At 44.3% G+C, this 14,521-nt stretch overlaps 1 protein-coding gene across 2 annotated transcripts in view; it reads left to right on the top strand.

Annotated features, from left to right (window-relative positions):
* Window positions 1-14,521, top strand: part of ACACA (acetyl-CoA carboxylase alpha) — a 140,157-nt gene that overhangs the window by 84,787 nt on the left and 40,849 nt on the right. For both annotated transcript variants that reach the window (XM_009278242.2, XM_009278243.2), the window contains 4 exons: window positions 3,027-3,296; window positions 3,660-3,757; window positions 5,520-5,640; window positions 6,103-6,213. In XM_009278242.2, the coding sequence (XP_009276517.1) occupies window positions 3,027-3,296; window positions 3,660-3,757; window positions 5,520-5,640; window positions 6,103-6,213 (600 nt within the window). The remainder of the gene's footprint in view (window positions 1-3,026; window positions 3,297-3,659; window positions 3,758-5,519; window positions 5,641-6,102; window positions 6,214-14,521) is intronic.

The raw sequence follows: 14,521 nt of genomic DNA, 5'->3' as shown, positions 1-14,521 counted from the left end.
AAGCCACTGCTGCTTACCATCACCCATTATTGTTCTGACAGTGCTCTTAGGTGATTAGCTCAGCCTGTCTAATTAACCTGTGAACTCTCCATTTTTTTGGCATGCTGCCGTTAACTTAAAAATCTCATCTTTTTTTTTTTTTCTGAAATAGAAAGCTATCCTCCACTACCCATAAATTTAAATGGAATCTACACTGTTCATAGCAAAAAAATCCTTAGTTGTGCCCTGTGATTTTTATTACTGGATAAATGGCACAAAAAGCGCTATGTATTGGGGAGGCAAAAAGACACACAAGTTAATAAAGTGGTGCATTTAATTTTTCTTTTCTTAAACGGCATATCGTTGCTCCATATTTATCAGCTATAAAGTATTTCCAAGAGTTTGTGTTTGCTGTGCCCTGGCTAGATAGTTTTTTCTATTCTACTAGTGAGCATTAACAAAAGGGATTTTATTTATGTAGCGGATACATGATCTCGGGTTAGGGAACTATTCCAAGACTTCTGTCACAATCTGAATTTTCTAAATAGGAAATGCTTTTAATTTGCCTGTTTTCTGTACTGTCAAAAATCATCAAGCTGATGAAAGTGAGGAAAATCTCTTGCATGTTGATAGGTGAGACAGGCTGTGGGACTAGTCCTGGATACTAACTGAGCTCGGTCACTAGTCCCTAAGCCCTGGAGCAAGTGTTCATTCATCTGCCTCACATGTGAGCTGAGGGTGCTAGGATTTTACTTTCAGTATGTTGTGGTTATTGTGTAGGTTTCTGGCAGTGTCTTTATGTGTTTCTATCTTGCAGTTTACTGCAGTGACAAGTATTTATCAAATACCAAGCCTGAGCATTTCTCCTGTTGCTCGTGTGGCTTGTGTTCATCTGATGGTGCTTGAAGCTTCCTGGTGTGGCCCTGGCTGATGGGATCAGTGTAGCTGCAAGGAAACGACTACTTGGGCAAAAACCTGGAAATTAGTGTTATTTCTGTGCTATTTTGGAAGAAGTTTACGGTGCAGTTTTAAAGAGAATATTACCCTATCTTCCCTTTGGGTTTGTATCAATACCTAAAGCTGGTTTCTGAGGTGGTATCAGAAAGATTTGGTAAGTCCCCACTTAAGGATTTTAGTTATGGCAGGGAAAAAAAAAAAGCCTGTAAAATATGGTAAAGAACTGAGCTGCAATAGGTGATGGGTTATAGACAGGCATCCCTTATTTCTTAGAGGCTAATTCTGAAGCCTTTAACTTTGGGTTTGCAGACTTTTTTAACCTGCTGTTTCTAATTGCAAGCTTGCCCACAGTTGAGGGTTAGAACAGAGACACAGTATCCAGTCCCTGGCATCTCTTTTCCTGCAACAGTCAGGTCAGAAGGACAAAGCTTACTTTTCTTCTCCTTTTTTCACCTTTATTCTTCCTTTTTCTGCTATGAAAGTCCAGCAGTGGAAGAACAGAAGTCCAAGGAACCCCTCTGGCTGTGTAGGTTTGTTTGGGATGAATTAGGTTGCTCTTTCAGACTCTGGACTGGTTGTCTGTGTGACCCCTGGTCTCTTTGCACACACTTTTGGTCTGTGTGCCTGACCAACAGCTGTGTCCACTTGTTTTACAGCATTACAACTCTCCCCTTTAATTTTGCAATAACACTGGTATTTTAGCAAAGCATCCCAAGGACTTTTAGGGATTTATGCTTCTGTCTTTGAAACTGCTGCAGTATCTCTCTCTTCCAAATGCTGCAGTTGGATGCTAAGATGTAACTGTAAACCTGCAAATATTCAGAGGCAAACAAATTAATCCCTTACGACGTATCAGTCAAAATAGCAGTGGCTGAAACTCAGACCAAGGAGAAGGTGAACTGAAACACCACCATTGTGTTAACTTGCAATCTCAGCTCTCAAAAGGGGAGGTGTAAGGGAAGGATCTGCCAGTAGCCAGTTGTAATATTTTTGGATTGCTGCCTGCTTTACTTCCAATGACCCTTTGATTAATTCCTCTGCCTTTTTATTTTTTTTAATGAGTCTGTTATGGCATATCTTATTGCAGATGCTGATTGGATCTCAACTGTGTATTGTGCCATTTTGATTTGGATTAAATGGCACATATCTATCTGCTGCTTCTCCCCTCTCCCCCTCCCGCTTTAGTTCATCATGTGCAGAATTCAGAGTCTCCACAATGAGAGTTTCAACCCTCCTGATTGCAGAGGATGTGCAATTGGCTTGAGGAATGTGTACTCAGAGCTTATGATCCTTGGGCAAGCGGAGACTGGGTGATGCATGTGGCTTTCAAGGGACGCTGCTATTTCCATCTGTTAATGGCATTCCAGGATGGCCAGCTCCCCAGTGCAGTGATACGCGGCAGCTGAGAGATGGGAGATGCAGGGTACAGATGTTGCTGATCTCCATAAGATGGGCCAGAAGAGATCATCTGGTGATTTTAAAAAGAAGAATATGCAGCAAAAAGCATTACTTATCCAGGCAGGTTTGGAAAGAAACTGCTGCAACATTTGGGAAGGAAAAAGGGAAGAGCCAAAGAAATGAAAGGAAGGACAGAAAAAAAAATGGAGGTAGTTATGAAATAAAAGGATTATTAAAATGAGGGCAGGGTGAGAGAGAACCAGGGTGATGAGGTTCTGGGGTGATATCTGGGTAGCCTAAGCAGATGGTCAGGATTCCTGTACGGCAGCACATCCATCCTCACCCTGTGAGGTCTGGCACACGGAATAAACGCAGCACCCTGCAAGGGGGGCGTTTGCAGAATGTGTTTTGGACCTGTGACAAATCCCTGAATGGGGAGAGGGAGGGCCAGTATTACTGTCTTGGGTGGGAAGAGAGCAATGGAGGATGTGCTCCAGTGAGTGTGGAAAGGATCAAGTCCTGCCAGCTGTGCTCTATGCTGGCAGTGCATATCAGAGCTGCTGTTATTGGAGTTCCCAAAGAAGATATCTGAAGTGCAACACACACAAGAAAAATGGCCCCTGCATGATTCCCCTCTTTCACATCTTGAAGATATACATTTAGTTTTTGTTGTTCTCTGCTCTTGATTGCAGATTGGGATGGTGGCCTGGAAGATGACTCTGAAGACCCCCGAGTATCCAGAAGGCCGTGACATCATTGTCATTGGCAATGATATTACATACCGAATAGGTTCTTTTGGGCCTCAAGAGGACATGCTGTTCCTGAGGGCTTCAGAGCTTGCTCGAACACATGGCATCCCCCGTATCTATGTGGCTGCCAACAGTGGAGCCAGGATTGGTTTGGCTGAGGAGATTCGGCACATGTTCCATGTAGCTTGGGAAGACCCAGATGACCCATACAAGGTAAGGAGGCACAGGAATCAGAGGTGAAACTCTGCAATAGCTCACAAAAGAATCTTACTTTTACACCACCTCTTTTAATAGAGGTAACGGTAAATATTTGCTAGACTGTTAGATCCAAAGTTCTCCTTGGTATTGGATTTCTCAGGCAGCAGGGTTGGCATCCAGAATGAGTTAGTGCTAAATGTTGAAAACATCCCTAGCTTTCACTGACCTCAGCTGGAGCTCTGATGTTAAGAGAGGATGTTCTTACCGCTATCTGGAATTAAATTCTGCTCCCTTGAAACTTTCTTTTGGAAGGGGTTATTGGGGATTGGGAAGGGACTACAGGTGGGAATGAGATGAATGAACTGTTTTTCCCTACAGGGATACAAATACTTGTACCTGACTCCTCAAGACTATAAGAAAGTCAGTGCCCTGAACTCAGTTCACTGTGAACATGTGGAGGACAATGGAGAGTCCAGGTAAGCACAAACAGGTCAGAACAAAAAGCTTTCTGTTCATCGTGAGGTATACAAAGTGATGCATGTCACGTCCTTGTCTTCAGCTACGACATTCTTTAGGATCCAGGTACGTAGAAAGCCATAGCTATGTGTGGTCAGAGCATGAAACGAGAGTTAAAAGTTGTATCATGACATGCCTTGTTTGAGGTAGTTGACTCCTACTGCCTAGGGGCCCAAGCCATGACCGAGGGTCGTGCAGTGGCGAACACTGAATGACCAGGACAATGACTCTTGCCCAAAGACTTGCAGTCTAAATTTTGAAAATTACTTTTCTGCTAGATTCTGTAGAAAGGAAAAGAATTCCTGAGTGAAGGCTAAGGCCTCCATGCATTTTGAAGGGTTGGGCTGCAGTGGTTGCACTAAACTGCCTTATGCCTATGATTTTCCACATACATCTACTCTAGGTGTCTGCATCTTCCCAGCTACATCCCAAAGGTAGCACATCTGAAAATGAGGTGCAAAGAAGCTTTCAGAACTAGACTGCAGCTGTAGTGGTGCTCCTGGGCAGAGGGAGGAGGATGTGCTTAGGAAGAAAAAAAAAAGCCTAGTTTGCAGACTGGCAAGCTCTGGAGGAACAGAAGGATGGTGCTGGGTGCAAGCAGGTGTGCGTGCCTCTGTGTGTGGTGGGGAAGCTAGTGGCTCTCTTCAGTGAAGCACTTAAGCACATGCTCAAGTACTTTGCTTAGCAAGGGCCTAGTGGAAAAGATAGAAGCCAGTCTGAGAGCACTAAGTAAGAAGGGACCGTGCTGGGGCAGGAAGGCATGAAAGAAGAAAGTAAAGAAAAGGTAAGAGCCTCATTATAATCTCTTGTTCTATTTCTTTTTCCTTTTGGCTGCATTCTCTTCCTTTCTTGCCCTTTTTCTTATAATCAGCCTGCTCCTCACGTCCTGTGGGAATGGCAGAAGAACACTTTTCATGGGCATTCCTCTCCCTCGGCATTTCCTCTTTGCAGTGCTGCTGTGGCTGCTCATATGTAGGACTATTCCATGGTGTTCAGCAAGGCTGTAGAATGAGCCCATGTACAGGTCCTGGTCGGGTTTGTTGTGGTTTAACCTCAGCCGGCAACTGAGCACCACACAGCTGCTCGCTCACTCCCCCCCACCTCGGTGGGATGGGGGAGAGAATCAGAAGAGTAAAAGTGAGAAAACTCGTGGGTTGAGATAAAAACAGTTTAATAATTGAAATAGAATAATAATAATAATGATAATAATAATAATAGAATATACGAAGCAAGTGATGCACAATGCAATTGCTCACCACCCGCCGACCGATGCCCAGCCAGTCCCCGAGCAGCGGCCCCCCCGGGCAGCTTTCCCCAGTTTATGTACTGAGCATGACGTCCCATGGTATGGAATGTCCCTTTGGCCAGTTTGGGTCAGCTGTCCCGGCTGTGCCCCCTCCCAGCTTCTTGTGCACCTCCAGCCTTCTCCGTCGGTAGAGCATGGGAAGCTGAAGAGTCCTTGACTAGTGTAAGCACTACCTAGCAACAACTAAAACATCGGGGTGTTACCAACGTTATTCTCATCCTAAATCCAAAACACAGCACTGTACCAGCTACTAGGAAGAAAATTAACTCTATCCCAGCTGAAACCAGGACAGGGTTTTATGCACATTACTCTTTGGAGCCTTAACGGTATTTAGTCACTTTTCATTTTCTTCGTAGCAAACTGATTCAACAAATCACTGGACCTTGTGACTCAAAGGCTGTATGTGTCTCCCTCAGGTATAAGATAACAGATATTATCGGAAAGGAAGACGGACTTGGAATAGAGAACCTCAGAGGATCTGGTATGATTGCTGGAGAATCATCTTTAGCCTATGAGAGTATTATCACCATCAACTTGGTAATCCCCCACTGCTTCTATTCTTCAAACTGTATTGTCTGTTTCAGCTAAAAATCCTGCAACGATACCCAGAAGATACATCTGGGATCAGACTTCTGGTTGATGTAAATTGGCTCCTGTAGGCTTTGAGCAACGCTACTGGCACCATTACAGGGCTGGGTCCCTTTCAGACTAAATTTGAAACACTTTTAGAAAACAGTCATTTGGCTTCATGTTTGCTCAGTCTGTAAGTTACTGCTTCTCTTTTTTTAAATAAAATACACATATGTTCAGATACTGTGTTTTACAAAAAAAATAGATTCTGGAGTTTTGCAGTGAGAGTAGATTTTGTAGCCTTGTAATATAAACATGCCTAGTTTTATCTAGGTGTTTGAATCAATAGGTTTTGGCTGTGTGGTAAGACAGAAATCAATGTGACTTGGTTTTTTTTCTTTTTTTTTCTTTTCTTTTTTTTTTTTTAAGGTTACATGTCGGGCAATTGGAATTGGGGCTTACCTTGTTCGGCTAGGTCAGAGGACTATCCAGGTTGAGAACTCTCATATAATCCTGACTGGCTGTGGAGCCCTCAACAAAGTAAGTCTTTACATTTCAGTCTTCAGAGCTATGTGAATTGAGTTGGTGTTTCTGTGAGCTCTGCTGGAGACTGAAGGAGCTGCCACCACTATACCTGTCATTGCGCTTGGTCCCTTTTGCTTTGTCCCTTCTCGGGCTCGTCCTGATCAAGGAGGAGAACTGACACAGGGCAGCAGCTGTGAAACTTTCATGCCTTCGCAGTCTTTTTCTTTTTTCTTTTCTCTCTGGTCAGAGAGCAGTCCTTTCATGCACCTGTTTTTCCTGACAAGAACATCGTATTGACAGCCAGAGGCACTATTCCAGGCATCCTGGTTGGAGATTGGCAGGGGACCTAGGCAGAACTGCAGATTTAAGGGCTTGAGCATGAACCAGATGAAGGGGAAGAAGGAGAAGCAGCTTTTAACATAGGTTGTGTGCAATGACTAAATGACAGAAGTGGAGAAGCCCACCGACTGGCGGCATCTTCTCCCACCCACTGTGTACTGTGATAGAGGAAATAGGAGTGCTGCCAGTGTCTGGAAGACCACGTTTCAAAATACGCGGGCCAGAATCACCCTGAACTTTCAGCCGTCCGCAGCATTGCATTAATACTGGGGGAGCACTGAAGCCTGAGAAAGAGTGTGCGGATGGTGATTTTCAAGGGGTCAGACCTGCTGGAAATCTCAGCTGTGAGGTCAGGGAGGAATAACTCGGGCTGTAAGAAAACTTACTGCTTTCACTACTAAAGTGGCGCTTTTTTTTTTTTTTTCTTTCCCCACCAGAGGCGTTTTTTCTCCCTTGCTGCCCCAAGCCTATTAATATCACAGCCTCCAGCTCCTTGTCTGTAGCAGACACGGCTCACAGCCGACTCCACTCTCGTCCCTCTCACTGAGGGCTTTGTTTACGTGGGAGTTAGGATTGTGCGGGCACAAGTGCCCTTCCCCATTGTGCAGCTTTGTTCTCAGGCACTCTCCAGCACCTGGGGTGGTTGTGCTTCATCGCAAGCTGCGTTTCAAGGAGTGCCTGCCTGACAATGGGAGATAAAAGGAAAATAGTCTCTCGTTGAATTATTCCTCTGAATAAAGGGGGCTCTGCAGAAAATGAAGCATTGATCCTATCAACTCTAGGATGCAGCACCCTCAGTTAGATCTCTTACACACATCACACACACCTGCATCAATGGAAGGAAAAGAGGCATTTGAAGATCCATCCTTTAAAAAGAAATTGAGTCAGTTTAGTGCTTGCTGAAGTGGAGTAAGTTGCCTGGTTCCAGCTGTCATTTGTTGGGGATCGGGGCCCTGCAGAGTTTCCCAGATGGCAGGGCCAGTCTGTTTACTCCTCCTCTTCTGCCTCTTCTTTCCAGGTTTAACGGCACTCTCTATCTGTGGAGTGAATGTTTGTTTTTATAGGACTACATTAATCTCACTAAATTTTAGGCACTTAAAAATTAAGGATTTAGTCTAAATTAAACACCTGACATCCGTCAGCAGGTGTAGGCAGAAGGAGATGCTTTCTAGGGGTGACTTATCCCATCCCAAGAATTTCAGTGGGCTGAATAATCCCATGTGTCCTTTTCTTTCCTCCCTGCTCTGTTGGAAAGGCATATATTTTTATGTAGGCACTGAACCTCTGCCTGCCTAAAGGTCAGGCAAAGGAGGAACCTATTGCATCCTATCCAGCTTTCCCAGTAAGACAGCTAAGCCCAGACCCAACAATAAGTTTACCTGTCCTTGAATAGTGGGAGACTGGGAATCCCCGCTCACTCCTGGATGTTGTGTGACGTCTCTTGCTAGTTCATAAGATCTTCATTTTCCAGTCCCTGCAGTTCTGGTCAGAGCTTCTTGAATGGATCCAGCTATAATTGTGTCCCAGAAGTATGTCTGAAGTAGTGAAATGATGTCCAGTGCCAACCTGAAATGACCAAGCTCAGTCCAGCTGAGATCTTAAGGAGGGTGTGAAGCAAATGGTGAATGCAAATGCATCTGCATCATCCTGCCATGGAGGCAGTATCTACTTCAGACTTATCCTCTGTCTCCCTGTTCTTCTATGTAAACTGTTAAACACTTGTCCCTTGAATTTAGATGGGCAGTTTGAATTTTCTTTTGGCTAGAAGTCAGGTCACTATCAGCCAGGGGCCAATTAAGCAAAGTCTTCTCTTGTAGGAATGCAGAGGCTGTTTGGGCAGGATATATGATGTGTTCTTGTTCATTCGCGTGAATAAAACTCCAGAAGGGTCTCATGGTGGAAACCTATTGTAGTTTTTCTCTGTAGAGTGAGTGAGCCTTGCTGCTTCTTGTTCCCTTAGAGTAGATGTGCAGCAAAGTCAGTGCTTTACTTTGTGGGAATTAGAAGGTCACCAATCCAGCTGGCAGGGTCGTGAGGAAAGATCATGACTGAAACAAAAATAAATAAATGGAAACTGCTACCTTGCATGATGGTTGGAACTGAATGTTTCCTAACACAGTTGCATGCAAATATTCCTTTAGCTTTTCCCAATTAGGTGTCAGAGATTTGGGACAGTTTTTTCCATTGCTGACTTTTAAATACTGTCTTCATAGAGGATGCCATACAAAGCTTACACATAGTCTTGTGTCTGCATACACATCTTCAAAATGTCTTCTCTCTGCAAGAAGAGAATGTGCAATGCAAAAATGTTTCTGCAGCAATGGAGACAATTAGGCTTTCAGAGAGCAGTGAGGTTTTTTCTGGAAGGTTGTTTAATTTTTTTTTTTAATTTTATTTTCCTGTGAAATACTGGATTCTTTTTAATTTACAGGGGGAGCAGAGGGGGGGTTTTTCTGGAAAGCTTTTTTATTTTTTTTTTTTTTTTATTTTCCTGTGAAATACTGGATTCTTTTTAATTTACAGGGGGAGCAGAGGGGGTCTGTGACAAACATTATGTGCCAGCAGATCTGTTGCTGGTCTTGCTCATTATCATTATGTAAAACCAGCCTGAGGGTTTAGGTGTAGAGGGAAAGGTCCAGCTGCCAAAACCAGACTGTAACCTATAACTTAGATGATGAGCTCAAGGTCAGTATAATTTTTAGCTGAAGCTAATGTTTGGTTCTGGAGGTTGACTAATCACGTGCTGGCTGTTCACTGCATCTGTGTCACTGCTTTGTAAGTAGAGAGGCGTATCACTGTAAGACACCTGATATCAGGCAGGTTTAAGGATTCTCTCAGACCCATTGCCTGTCAGGGGTGACAAGAAACTGCGCAAGAGCTGTACAAGGTTTCCCTCTGCTCCTGATTAAGCTGTCTTTGTTTATAGTCCAGGCCGTCGGGCAAGGGAAAGACCTGGGGAAAAGGTGTGATGCTCTGAGGTGGGGACAGTGCTCTGCACGTGGGGCACCAGGGCTGCATTTCATCTGTACCCCTTTTGTCTTCACCACTGCATTTCAGCAGGGGGTGGAGAGGTGGAAATGACATTTCATTCCTCTCCTGTGAGTGTGTGCGCGCGCCTGTGCTGAGCCTGCTGACCCCCCTGAAAATTGAAATAATGATAATGCGCGTCTCCTGACTGCATCAAAGTATCAGCACATCAAAAGCCAGGAGGCATGAAATGCAAATGATAAAGTGAAAGCAGATGGATTGTGCATGATCGCCTGATGCCCAATGAATTTTAAAAGGTGCTGGTTCACATGGGGAGAAGGGCTGAAATAAACACGTTATCCCTGCAATTTTTTTTTTGTTCTTGCCGCTCACTCCTGACAATATTTTTTCACACTTCAGCGAGCAGCCACTCCATCTCTCTCCCTCCCTCTCCCTCTCTTTCTCTCCCTCTCTCTCTTTCGCTGTCTACCTCACACACGTCTCGGGTCATGTCGCCGCAGCTCCGGTGGAAATAATAAGATATAAACCACGAGGTTGTTATTTGCATAGAAATAGCATGGAGCCCCAGGCAGCATGGGAGAAGGACACAGAGATCATTTGTCTAAAATTTTAATGAAAACTTTTGCTGAGGCAGAGATTTTTATTTTTTTTTAACTTTCCCTGCCTCCCCCTTTTTCCACCCCGTACCTTCCTCCACCTCCCTCAACTCCCTTTCCTCGTCATAAGCTAACATGGTGTGATTTCATATGAGATAGGTGACGTGCTGCTGCCATGCACTAACAGGTTAATTTCCATTGGGTTTCTTTTTAATGGAAGTAAGACTGAAGAGCCCAGCACGCCCAATTTATGCATTGCTTATATGGTTCAAGCTTCCAGGACTACATTTCATTTCAGCCCTCACAAGGATGTTCCCAAGTCTGTTGCTCCCAAGTCTGTTGCTGACTTATTTTTAATCCGTTTGCTCCTCCTCGTCTTTTGTGTTTAAAAGAAATTCTGTCTTTAAGACTGTTTTGTTAATGTAAACAAATAGTGGCTTTCAATCACATTTTCTCTACAGATATATGTTCTAGGCTTTCTCTAAGGGAAGCCAGATTGAGCAGAGATTTTTCAGGAACCGCTACTAACTTGGTACACCTCAGTTTGTTACATAGATGTTCAACCTGGTATCTCAAACAGTTTATTTTCTGAGTGATGATGAACTGTCTCACACACTGCACTTCACAGTAGGACATCTAAAGTGGTCATCACTTCTGGAGGTGAAGGGAAGAATCTAACCAGCAGGCTGTTTTGTTTGCTCTCCCTCCTATTTAGCTTTATTTTCCCCCAAACTCTCCAGACTTGGCCTGCCGGAATGATGCAGCGGGCCCTCAACCTGTCCTCCGGTGTGCTCATCCCTGGGGCCCCATGGCCCCATGCTGTTGGCCTGGTTTGTCAAGAACAGCCAAGTGTGCCAAGGGTGAGCTTGACAAATACCACCTGCCAGGAGTGTATGTCCATGTGGGGAAAGAGGCAGTGAAGATGAAGAGTCAGAAACGACTAAAATACGAAATGTTCAAAGCATAGTTCAAAACCAGAACTCTGGGCTTCGTTTCCCAGTCTGCAGCCAACTGCCTGCCTGCTTGTGGTCTGACATTTTTGATCAGATTGGGTATAATGGCAGTTACCTGCTGACAGCTTGGTCTTGAAACCTTAGTTCATTTGTATTTGCAACGTGTTTTGAGCTCATCAGGTGGAAAGTACCTGCCAGCAGTGGTGCATTGGCAAGGTAGGTAACCCCATCCTCAGAATTTCTTCCTGTGGAAGTTTTTGCCTTCAAAATGATCTTAATTTAAACAATGTGTCTGCTTGTATAACCCATTCTAGACCTGAAAGAGCTCAGGAACCAATTTACCAGATTAGTAATGCACTATTTCTGGCACTGTGAATTGGTGTTTTTTAGGGGGAGAAAACATTTTTTGAAGAACAGCTTTAAGAGGGGTGTTTTTGAGATAAACTGATTAGTGGAAACTTGATGGCTTGCTAATGCAATATGTAAATATCTAAGAAACTTCTAAGCCTAGTACCAGCAAATGTCCAGTGACCTTTCCTGAGCACATCTTTCATTAATGCAGACACCGCTTGTGCATGGTAAAGACGTTAACATGATAGGTGCCATACTGTGTCAAGATAGCGTAGTGTATGTGTCAATCACGTGACTGTGGATGAGTCCCCGAGGACTTGTTGATACAACAGACCATAATTGCTGCAAGGATCGTTTTGACAATCTGCATTTAAAACCTGACACCCCACCAACCCCTTTGCACGGGGCCAGAAGAGAATATCCTTGTATTTTAAATTCAGTCCTGAATTGTACTGACTGTCAAAGCCAGAACTTGAGATCAGCGTGGCTGCTTTTGAGGAGATTTATGGTTTCATTAATATAGATCTGGGGTCGGATTGCAGCTGAACTGTGGGACCATCCGCATGGCAGGCAGAGGAGCAGCGTGAAACCAGCTCACTCGGATGGTGGTTACCCCCAGCTGTAAGTTGCTCAGTGAGACAAGTTTATCTTGAGGCACTTCAGCCAACATGGCTCTCCGATGTTGGTTGCTCTTCAGTGTCTTCTGACAGACATGTGGATGTACCCTGCCTGCTTGTTGGGATGTCATTTGGTCTCTGTGCTAAAGCAGCCTGGCACTGACCTGATGTTTGCAGGTCTCAGCTGAGGGAAGCTGCAGAACTTGTTGGGTGCTGTGGGACTGGAATAACAGGGTGAGACAACAGGTCAGGGCTTGGGAGGAGCAGGCAGAGCTGCTCGGGGGTGATGTGCCCACACGAGAGGCTGCTGGGTCAGGTCTGAGGCTCACCGGAGGAGCTCTGGTGTGAGGAATAGAAGCTTACGCAGTCTGTCAGTCTGTCTTGTGTGAGTGATTGGTCTTCAGTATTGCAAGCGGTAATATTTACCCTTCAGTTCCACAATCTGGAAAAATAAATAAAAGCCCTGTGAGACTGATGCTGTTTGGGGGTTTTACTGTAAAATACAGAATGTGGAAAGCTCTTTTTTTGAGATTCAAGGCAGGGATAGCTCAGTATCTGCTCAAGATGACTCCAGTCTTGGGATTAGATCAAAGCAATCATGTGAGAGCAATCATGTGAGTTAGAACAGCAAGTGCCATCCCTGTCATTCAAAGAAGCATTATAATTATTAATGCATGATATGAATCTTTCTGTAGTGGCACAGCAAGACTATTAGGAAGATACGTATGGGCACAGGGTGTTTGAGAATGCTAATCAAAGAGGGTCTAGGAAATGTCAAACAGAAATTGACACTTCAACAGCATTAACTGTCAGTCGGTTCCTCTCGTGGATCTTACCAAGGTTAGCCCGCTCTTGGCTCCAGCGGTGGGGGAAGCAGGAGGGGCCGCTCTGCTGTGCCTTGGGTGGTTACGGCAGATGATGTGGTGAGAGCAAGGGTGGTTTCATGGGTGGAGGTTGGTTCCTTCAGCTCTCTTAGAACTGATGCAGGACCTCAGTGCTGTTGGAGGTCTCCCTGGCATAGGTCACCATCGCTCACACCCCAACAAAGCCAGTCTGGTTTGAGAACCAATATCAGAGTAGAGCTCTTCTAAGAGTCGGTCTCAGTTGAGCAATATTTGGCAATAGGAAGAGAGCAGAATTCATTTCTTTTAATGCCAGTGAGAGGCATTAGCTGCTAGGAGTGTCTGGTTGGTGGCAGTCTTGGTAGCACAAAGGTCTTTGCTCTGTGTAGAGAAATTCATGTAAGCAGGATGGATGCCTGGACTTCAGATGAGTGCAAGTAAATAAACGGCACCCTCCATTTCTGCATTTTATTTTTAATTGCCTTTCTTTAAGTGGCGATATTTGTGTATTGTTCCCATTAGAGACAATTTACGTTCCAGGCATTGCATTATCAGTCCCTTTATGTTTGCTTAGGGAAGAAAGTCTAATAGATTTCTGTTGACTTTTTTTTCCTCCCTCTTCTATCATTTTTAATATGGATCTTGATCAGTTTATCTATGTGGATGGTGCCTGTGCTGTGGGGGCTGTGTGTGTATTTATTCCTGCTAAAGAGGAGTTTAGCATAGCGGCCCATATTCTACCTATCTAAATCTCTTCCTGTACCTTCCAGGAAAACTTCTGTGTATTCTAAACCCTATATATGTTTCGTGTAACTGGGATTGTATCCCAGTTCCTGGTGATCCTGCAGAGTATCTTATTACTGGAGCGTTATCTCTTCTACCTGATGTTCCACCAGAGCTGAACGGAAGAAGGCACTTTTCAAACATGTCCCGTAATAACTGGTCCTGACCTCCCCTCTCTTGGGGTGTGCCTAGGAGGATATCGGGGTAACCTGCCTGTGGGTCTTTTCTGCAGTGAATTGCAGAGAAATTATCTACCATTCTGGACACTTGAGTGGGAACTCTAGAAATGGCATTGGAGAATTGTCACTTATGTCATGATTAAGCCCAAACCCACACTGCAAAGTGAACAAAGTTTCACTCTCCTGGTGAAAGAGGTACCTGCACTGCAGCCTGTCCCCTTGGATGGTCTCTGAATAAGAGGGTTCTGTTGGGGTCCAGAAGGTGACCAAGGGAATGACCAAAACAAGATCTTTAAGTATCATGAAGACAATCATTAATATTGTTCATAGGGCTAGTGTCTAGATTAGGGAACCCGTAACTGAGACAGATGGGATTTATGAGTATTTGTACCATGTAGAATAGGGGGCTGTAAGTTTAGTTTGCAAAGTATATTGAGTCCTTTTGATTTACCACTGACTGATGGAATGACCTTGAGCAAAACATGCAGTCTCCCTACACCATGAAAGGAGAGCTAGGCAGGAATTTTTTGACAAGACATTTTTCATTTGAAAATGCCAGTTCACTGAAACTGGAACTCTCCAGGAAAAAGTACTAGTTTTGTTGAATTTCTCATTTGGAATTTTTTTGGTCAAATAAGTTTTTTGTTTGTTTTTTTTTTTTTTTTCCCGCGTCTG

The sequence above is a fragment of the Aptenodytes forsteri genome, unplaced genomic scaffold (genome assembly GCF_000699145.1).
Source record: "Aptenodytes forsteri isolate BGI_AS27 unplaced genomic scaffold, ASM69914v1 Scaffold66, whole genome shotgun sequence".
Lineage (NCBI taxonomy): Eukaryota > Metazoa > Chordata > Aves > Sphenisciformes > Spheniscidae > Aptenodytes > Aptenodytes forsteri.
The sequence above is the reverse complement of the archived record's forward strand: the minus strand, read 5'-3'. Positions and strand labels throughout refer to the sequence as shown.